We start from the raw sequence: 9,633 nt of genomic DNA, 5'->3' as shown, positions 1-9,633 counted from the left end.
TTTTGAGCTTCACAACTTTACTTGTGAGCATGATAATCCCTTTCCTACAGAGGAGGAAACCCAGAGAGAGAGACTGGGCAAGGTAGACACGGGTCTGCTAGAGATGACCTGTGGGCACTTTGGGAACTGAATTGAGCACGTGACACACTCTCAACCAGTGGCCTGCCCCGTGGCCAGGAAGGAAGTCCTGAGGAGTTCTAGATCAAGTCCACCTGAGTCAGTGCACTGGACTTGTGAGGTAAATCCAAAGGTCCGTATCCATGACCAAGTTGCTGACAGAAGAGGGAGCCATGGACCAGGCATTTACATCTCTGAGTCCTATCTTTTTGTCTTTAGAAATGGTCAGGGGCTTATCTGCAGGCTTTGGAGCCATGTGAAATAAATCCAGAAGGTGGTGGAAACAGGGATTGTCACCTGCTGGGCTGGGCATGAAGGAAGGTGAGGGCCTCTGAACTCAGCCTGCGAGGTTCACGCTGGCGGTCTCAGGTCAGAAGCCTGAGCAAAGGAGTATGAGGGCAACCGTACTATACTAGTCCTTAGTGCTGGGGGAGGCCCCCAGCCTCCTGAGCTCCTCTCCATCCTTGAGGGTCCAGCCTGGCAGCCCCTCGTTCAGGCCTTAGGCACACGTTCACAGAGGCCCCCTGACGTGACAGGCTCTATGGAAGAGGAGGCGTCTGAGCCTTAAAATAGGCCACTTATGATGGGGGCCAAAAGCAAAGTGCCCATCAAGGACTCGGTGAAAGGCAGGCCATGCCCAGGTCACCAGAAATGGAAGCTCAGACAAGACAGCTTTAAGGATGAGATACCTCTGTGCAACCACCTTAGAAACAAACGGCAAGAAGAGAAACCTGCATGACCTGAGTTCTCAAGCCCATAGCCCATTGTGACATCACCAGCCAAGGTCGGATATAAGAGGGCAGGCTTTATCAATGCCATCCCCCTCAGCCCTGGCCTCTGTCACCTCCTAGGCCAACAGCAAAGCCAAAGGTCATGCTCCTGTTATCAGTTTTGCTGCTCATGTCCCAAGCCAAGAGCGCACATCTCGGTATGTAGACTCCTCTCCCAGTGTCCAGAGCAGCTCTCCCAGGCAGGACTGGACATGACAGTGACCCTGCTCATGTCCCCTTCACCCAGCAGAGCATTAGGGCAACGTGAAAGAGTTGGTTAGTGAGTCCATTAATTAACAAATTGGCCACTAAGACTGACTCAACAAATGTTAATGGGGTGTCTCTTCTCCTGGGGTCAAGGAGCTGGACTCAGTCCAGAAGCAGATTTCTCCTCTCTGCACTGGCAACTACAGCTTGTGCTCTCAGCTTCCTAGGAAATGGAGCTGGTCCTCCTGGAACAGACTGTTCTAACCTAGGACAGTTCAGGTCTTCCGGTAGGTTCGGGTCCTTTCTGCGCCCTCTGGTTTCCCACGTGTTTTAGTTTCTTATGGCTGCTATAAGAAACTACCACAAACTTAGTGGCTTAAACAACATAAATTTCCTATCTTACAGTTCTGTTCGGTAGAGGTCCAACATGAGACCACGGTGTCAGCAGGCCTGCATTCCTAGCAGGGGCTCTGGAGAGAACCTTTGCCTTGCCATTCTAGTTTATAGTTTGTGGCCCATTATTCCATCTTCAAAGCCAATGACATTGCATCTCTCCAGGCCTTTCTTTTAAGATCTCAGCTCTCTCCTTCTGCCTCTCTTTACCACTGTTAAGGACCCTTGTGATTACATCGGACCCACTCAGATTATCCAGGATAATCTCCCGTTTTAAGGGCAGCTGATAATCAACTTTAATTCCGTCTCCAAAATTTCCTAAACCTTGTAAGGCAACATCCACAAGTTCCAAGCCATGGTCCATTAGGACACGGCCATCTTTTGGGAGTGTTATTGTCCCTACCACTCCATAGTTGGTGCTGGACAAGTATTTCCCTTCATTTTCTCTTGGACGAAGGCAGAAACAAACTCAGTGAAGTGACTTGACCGAGATCACAGTGCTGGAAAGAGGACAGAGCCCACACTTTTGACCCATGTCTCAAGCTCTGTGCAACAAAAATAAAGCTTACTCTGTTGGCTTACTTATGTTCCCGGGCTGCTTCGCTGGGCCAGCCTTCGTTTCTTTATGTCGAGAATGAGTATAATGATAGCTACTTAGAAGCTTCCTACGGATATCGACTAAGTGTTGCATCTTTTCCTTTCCTTTCTCTTCCATTCCACCAGAATGCGGTGAAAGACCTACTTTTGAGGGAGGACCTCAGTATTCCAGAATCATAGGGGGCATAGAGGCTGAGGTGGGTGAGTTCCCATGGCTGGTGAGTATTCAGGCAGGCAATGAACATTTCTGTGGCGGCACGATCATCGACGAGTGGTGGATTGTCACTGCTGCTCACTGCTTATCTCATGAGGGGATGATGTAAGTATCAAGAGCCCCTCCCTGCTGTTTCGGTCAGCGTTCACCCCTGGAGCACCCCAACACTCAGTCAGACCTGATTGCTCAGGGGAATCCTGGGGCTGGTCAGTCCTCAGACACTACAGCTATCACCCACCCCCTCCAGCCCTGGGGATAAGGAGGCAGCAAACTGGAGCTTGGCACCCTGCTGTGCCCTCCTCATTGTCACCCAGGGCCAATTACTATGGCTTTGCTGAGGTCACACACTGTTGTCCCAGGAATATCTGTGGCCCAATGGAACCAAAGGGCTTGGTCCGTTTACCTCTCCTAGGACAGTCAAGTCTTCAGAGGAAATTTTCCTAATTCTGTAAGTCTGGGTTTCTGGGCCATCAGACACCCCAGTACTCTGCTCCTTGTAGAGTTTTCTCTGTGTTCTAGGAGACTGGTAGAAAATCTGGAATCTATGGATTACCAATCATGTGCCAATGACCTTCTAAGAAGCTACCTGCACTAGCTTATTTAATCATTTAACAACCCTGAGGCAAGTAGAATGAACAATGCCGTTTTAGAGAGAAGGAATCTGAGATCCAATGAGGTTGGTGGCTCACCCAAGGTCCACACCTAGCAGACAGAAACAGGATTTAAATCCTGGCTCCAGTGCTTGAGCTTTCTGCTACACTTGCTACATCACCTCAGGAAAGTTCGAGGATACACAGACCGACTTAAAAGCATTAATCAAACACCTCGACAGTTTCACTGTGGCATAACCAAGGAAACGCATTGTACCTGCTCCCATGGGTACTTAAAAAATTGGCTATTAGAAAGTTCTTGGAGGGCAATTCCTGAATTATAACTGAGGATTCTTTCTGCTTAATCAGTAGCAGGTCTAGATTCAATTCTGTTCTGGGGTCTGTAAATTGCTGGTAGACAAATTTATGTAGTAATACTTTACCTATCTGAGGGTTAGTTTAATTTGTGCCAAGTGTTTTGTGTTTTCGTTTTTGTGTGTGTTTGGTTTTTTTTGTTTTGTTTTGTTTTGTTTTGAATTGTTTTGTGGGCTCTTCAGCCTCTTCTGCCTTTGCCCAGTAGGCAGGAGTATTTCATTCACATCTCTGGGACTGTGCTTGGGCAGCCGTGTGGCTATGGTCTGCCACACTGGCCATTTCACACTCCTTCTCTACCTTTTTCAAATTCTCACACCTTCTGAGCAACAGCCACAGTACAACAAGTCCTAAAGGCCCCTAGAACTAAATGGGATGTAGGTGTTTTCGGGCACAGCGAGTTCTGGGTGTCTTGTGACTTTTCTTCCCCTCTTGCCCTCCCCTCTCTGGTTCTGTGCTGCCAGTCCGACAGACCTGAGCGTTGTGCTGGGGACCAACAACTTACAGAGCCCATCCCTGGAGGTAAAAGGGGTCTCGAGCATGGTTCTTCACAAGGACTTTAACAAACTCAACATGGACAATGACATCGCCTTGCTGCTGTTGAAGTCGCAGATCACGTTCAGTGGCCTGAAGGAACCCATCTGCATGCCCTGGCAGCCCAGCCCCTCCACGTGGCACAGATGCTGGGTAGCAGGATGGGGACAGACCAAAACTGGTATGTGACTGCCACGCACCTCCTGAGAGCTACTGGGGGAGGAGCCATATCATGGGCATCTGCGGCTGGGCCACTCGGTCTAAAGGACAGGGGAAGAGGGCGCGAAGGGGAGAGGGCTGAGGAAGGAGGGGACAGAAAAGGACTTGCACTGGAGCAAACCCCTGCACCGCAGAGGCCCGCGGAGGCCCATTCTCAGCCCCTCCTCAGGGCCGAGGACGCCTCTCTTCAAGGCCCTAAGCTGGGATGCCAGTCCTGGGCATGGTCGTATTCAGACAGCACAGAGCAATCTTGTTTGTCCGTTTAATTGAATTTACACTCTCCAGTTGGCCAGAGGCCTCTCTACTCTCAATTCCTTCACACCTCTTTTGGTTCACCCATTCACGTTTCCCACCTGCTTCCCACAGGCATTCGAGATGCCTGCTCTGGCCTAGATGTTTGATGGCCCTGGAGTGTTGCCCAGCCACTCTTAGAAGTGGATCTGTTGTTACTTGTTGTTACATTGTTACTTGGCCAAAATAGGAGGAACTGTAACAGGGTTGATGAAAGAAATCCCCAGAGAAAGCTCAACAAAACCCTGGACTGTCCCCAAAGAAAACTCAGCAAAACCAAGAGCAAATGGGTAGAGGAAGGAATGGGAAGAGCACAGCCCCGTCTCAGGCCTGAAACAGACTCTAGGTCCATAGGGATTCTTTGCAATGAGCTGGGGTCTGGAAAATGGTAGGTATTTCAAGAGTTTAGTAGCTAGAGAGCAACTGGTGTCACATTGATTCTGGGCTCCCAGCACTACTCAAACGTTAGAAGTGGAGGAGGACATCTATGAGATTAAAAATGCTCGATAAGAAGAACTGAAATCTCCGTGTGGCCAGAGTTAATGAGATGGAGAGAAATCCAGACCGATTCCCGGAAGCGGCTGCAAAGGGCCTTGGCAGGTCCCCTGTAAAGACTCGCAGCCAACCTACCCTTGCCTAGAGGACGCGAAAGCTTTTCCGCTGGGAGTACAAACGCACTCTCCGCAGCCCTGTGTTAGGGAAGGACCATACTCTCATAATAAAGGTGGTAATAGGCAGATACGATGAAAAGGTAGGATTATGCTGAGAAATGATCCAATAACCAGTGCCGAGATGTTAAGTCTGTAGGTCTGGCTGGAGTCAAGCTGGAAGTCTTCTTGGAAGCAGGCATATGATTTTGAATGAGAGAAATAATTGAAGTAGATGGGAAATTGTTTGGAAAAACATGGGGTGATGGACTGAGTAAACTGCCTGGGATGACTTGAAGGAAGTAGAGAATGAGGGGCTGAGAGTCTGTGAAGGAAGGTGGACGGGCGGCTGATGGGAAGCAGGGATGCTCGGGGTGGTCAAGGACACAGTCAGTGGCATTATGACACTGGACTGCCATCTGGTGACTCTTCTAATATGCTTTCTCTGTGGGCCAGGTGACAAAAACTCTGTGAAACCTGATCTGATAAAAGTGCCAATGATCATCATGGATTGGGAGAAATGTTCAAAGTTGTTTTCAAAACTTACCAAAAATATGCTGTGTGCTGGATATGAGAATGAGAGCTATGATGCTTGCCAGGTAACTAAGGGATATCCCCTCCTCATCTTATAGGTACTCATCCTCTCAGGGCTGCTGATGCAAGGGTATCCTCTCTCCACTGGGAATAAATAGTAATAGTCTGAAAAATGCATGGGAATCGGGGCTTGGCCGTGGAGTCGGGGACATGGATTGGGGAATACTCATTGTCAGGTCCTTGGAATACCAGTGCATGCCTGGGAGGCAGTATGCAGAAGCTCTGCATAAATATCTGAGGTCATCTCCAGGTACACTAGATAAATAGGGCTCCAGGACCTTTTCCATTACTGGGATTTCTTAAAAAACAAAAAGGCAAGGGGGATTTGAGATCCATACAAAGAATCATTTTAATTCATCAATTTAGCAAATCTTTGTTGAGCATAGTAAGCCCTGGGGATTCAACCATGAATGAGACTTAGTTTCTCATCTAATGGGGCCCACGATCTCCTGGACAGGCAGGTGGGTAAACAACTATAATATATTGGGTGATGCACGTGGGTTTCATCAAACCAAAGTCTGATATCTTAGTCTCTCTTTAACAAAATGAACACAAAAAATCTAAAAAGAAAACCACTTTTTGAGTGATGCTAGAAAATATAGAAAAAAAATACTCAGAAATTAGCTTCCTTTGTTTTTATGGATGAGTGATGGACTTTATCTTTACAGCTCAAAGATGCTCTCTTCATCTTGGGAGGGATCACTCTGATGAGCCCACTTAGTCCTACTCATCGGCTTGGCAGTGGATCTGTTCATTAGGGTAAAACTGTAAATGTAGATGTTATAGATTCAGTAGAGTGATGGAAGGCTGTCTCATGGAAGGGGAGAGTATTTATCTACAGAGGGCTCCCCTATCAATCCCAAAGGGGAAACAACGTGAATAGACAGTGTGGCTGGAAAGAGAGAGCATTCCAGAGAGAATGTGGGGGAAATCACAAAGGCTTGAAACAGCATCATGTGTTCAGGGAACTTCCAATATCCCAGAAGCCAGGGGTAACATGCGATGACTCTGGAGAGGGAGGGGAGCAGAGCTAGATCCATAAGGGAGGTTGTGCCCTGTGTGGGAGACGCTCTGTGACCCCAGGCTGTCACTTTTAGTGCCCACTCAAGAATATAAGAATCAGGCCCCACCTGTACTCCCAACTCTCCTTTCAATCTCTGATCCAACACCATCACATGTTCAAATGGCCAAAGCCAACTGTGACAAAATTTGAAATAATCAAGTGTCATCTTTGGTGACATTTTCTGTACCCTTTGCTTTAATGGCTGGATCAACCATCTGGGGTCTAGAATTTTTGCTTCAGTCCCTCCCCTACCAAAATGTACTTTAATGAAAGCTTCTAAAAGTAATCATCTATTACTTAAGAGTGCTTGCTATAAATAAATGTGCTGTTATCATTTTAAGCCTTTTTTTTTAAAAAAAATCATGAAGTGAAAAGCTTTGCTCTCTGTTTAGAAAGCTTTCTATTGTCAACAATAAGCTGACAGCAATTCAGTAAAGGAAATTTTTTGAAATTATACAATATTATCATCACCTAAAAACAGAGAAACCAGGCAGAAAGTCCCTTATGGTTTTAAAATAACTACCCTTAAATATAAAATCACACTTTTAAATTTAGAAAACTTTTTAAAAGCATGTAATCACATAATTGAGGAAATATCATTTTATAACGAAAGCATTTAAACGTGTTCAAAATAAGGCAGTAAGATTCTGCTATGCCTAAAATACTAATTAAAAGTAAATGCTAAAATGAAAAACAATTGGGTTTTTGGATTCACTTTTCCCAGCACTTTTCATCTTTGTAATCCCCTGACTAAGGTTATACTATGAAGAAAAGTTTAATTTAAAAAAACAATAATTTTCGAGTGGCATAGTCAAGCAAAATATAAAATCAAACATATCCCACTAGTAAGTAACACAATCCTTTTGTGAAGGACCAGCAACCACTGGAGCAACCGGCATCACGACAAAGGGCAGTGTCTTCTGATCTGTCTCTTCCGCTCCAGCGGAAGCGTTGTCTTCTTCACGCGTGAACCCCCAGGGCCTCAAGCACTGCTCGGCACGCGGAAAAATGCTCAACAAACGTTTGTCAAATAGATGAACTTTCCAAGGAAGCCAGCAACTATCTGTCGGCCAATTAGCCCTAGCAGAGGGGACATCTGAGACAGGTCCTGAAGGAGGCTGAGTCTGCAGGTGGAGACAGGCTTATGTGCTGGCAGCCAGTCGGGCCATTGAGCAGTTTGGTTGCACTGCTACCAAGCCGACCTGGATTTAGACCTGAGCTACTTATTAAAGATTTTATTTTTTTAATGCAGTCTTAGGTTTACAGAAAATTTGAGAGGAAAGTATAAATTTCCCATATAGCCCCTGCTCCCACACATTCATAACCTCCCCCGTTATCAACATCCCCCACCACAGGGTACATTTGTTATAATCGGTGAATCTGTCTTGACACATCATTATCACCCAGAGTCCACAGCTTACATCAGGGCCTCTCTTGATGTTGGCATTCTACGGGTTTGGACAAGTGTGTAATGACATGTATCCATCGTGATAGCATCATACAGAGTAGTTTCACTGTCCTGGGCTACTTTCCAGGGTGTTATCTTGAGCTCATCACCCATGACACTAGCACAGATGTCTTATTTCACGCCACGGAATCTTAGACTTTGAGAATCACAGACTTGTAGAGCTGTAAAAGAATATAGGAAAATATTTAATCAAAACTCTGTTTCACAGATGAGAAAACCTGGTTATTTTAATCATCAGTCATTTCCTTCACTATCTGAATGGATCTGAAGAGGTATATTAACTTCGCAGAATTTTCACGCATTCGATAATTCTGTTCTCTGCACTATCCTGTAAGATTGGCTGGGCAGGTCTCACTCTCCCTCTTTAAACAGAGGAGAAAACAGGGATTTAGAATTTTAAGTGATTCCCCCTTAGTCCAAGTAGTGGTGGGCCTAGGCTGGAAGCCGGGTCATCTCCTTCTATCCTGGAAAGGACAAGAGCGATCACATGGGGTAATTATCTCACAGAGGTGAAGACTTGTGGTCAGTGTGCTCCTAACCAGACAGGTCCCTCCCTGGCCACCAGCTTTAGTCCCCCTTATGTGGGCTGTCATTAGTCCTAGGTTCCTAGGTGCTTGCTGACCGAGGCCAGACCCTTCTTTTAGGCAGTCCTTGCTTTTCTTTCCAAGAGAAAGAAAAAAACTTTAAAGGCTTTATGCATAAAAAGACATGTATTTATAGATGTTTCTCAGGTCCCAGCAGTCCATGAAGGGAATCTCTGTTTCCTAAACACACAAGAAATGTTTGTAATTCGTAAATGTAAAATAATAATATTAATACATTTCTGGAGTATTTACTATATACCACTCACTCTGTGCTGAGTAATTTATAGATTTTCTTAAATTTTATCTTCCAAAAATCTTGGGAAGTAGTTGGTATTATCTCCATTTTAAGGACATGGATCCTGAGGCTTATAAAAGTTACTTGCCCAAGGACAATTCTCTCCTTGTTAAGGAAAGAAATGAATAATCAAGGTAATACATTAATAAAAAATTTTATAATACTCATGCCTTCATAAAATTGAAAATTATAAAAACAGCATTTAAGGAATGAGCTATTTGAGTAGAAATCCTGTTGATTTGGTTCTTGCCCCATGACTTTGAAAGAGAACTAGCACAAAGGAAAGCGCACACCCACAAAAAAGCAGACACGTGCTAGAGGCGCGTTTGGCACTGGAAAGGGTAATTTTGGTTTGGCCCGTACTTACTGGGTGTCCTTGAGTTTCGAAGTCTCTGTTAGTTCTGCTCTGTTGAACCCTTTGTTAGTGATGTGTTTCACAGTCCACCCAAACTCCACTTGACCACAATTTATTCATTATCTTTCCCTGCATTGTATCTCTGTTACCCATTCCCAGTGACCTTAGAATTAGTCTTCGCCATCCATGTCCAATGTCACCAGTCACCAGATGGAGGGGTTTCAATCTATCTGCACTCATTCTGACCTCCTCATGCCCCGGTTCAGATCCTCATCATTTTCACCTTCTCTTAACTAGTCCCTCTACCTTCTGTCTCACTCCGC

The 9,633-nt window shown here is 45.6% G+C and overlaps 1 protein-coding gene across 1 annotated transcript in view; it reads left to right on the top strand.

Annotated features, from left to right (window-relative positions):
• The first annotated feature begins 260 nt into the window (after nucleotides 1–260).
• Nucleotides 261–9,633, top strand: part of PRSS55 (serine protease 55) — an 11,085-nt gene continuing 1,712 nt past the window's right edge. The window contains exons 1-4 of the mRNA XM_025042354.1: nucleotides 261–341; nucleotides 2,171–2,403; nucleotides 3,725–3,975; nucleotides 5,408–5,550. Coding sequence (XP_024898122.1) covers nucleotides 261–341; nucleotides 2,171–2,403; nucleotides 3,725–3,975; nucleotides 5,408–5,550 — 708 coding nt within the window. The remainder of the gene's footprint in view (nucleotides 342–2,170; nucleotides 2,404–3,724; nucleotides 3,976–5,407; nucleotides 5,551–9,633) is intronic.

This window comes from Pteropus alecto, unplaced genomic scaffold (genome assembly GCF_000325575.1).
Source record: "Pteropus alecto unplaced genomic scaffold, ASM32557v1 scaffold50, whole genome shotgun sequence".
Taxonomy (NCBI): Eukaryota; Metazoa; Chordata; class Mammalia; order Chiroptera; family Pteropodidae; genus Pteropus; species Pteropus alecto.
Note: the sequence above shows the minus strand (reverse complement) of the source record. Positions and strands in the feature narration are given on the sequence as shown.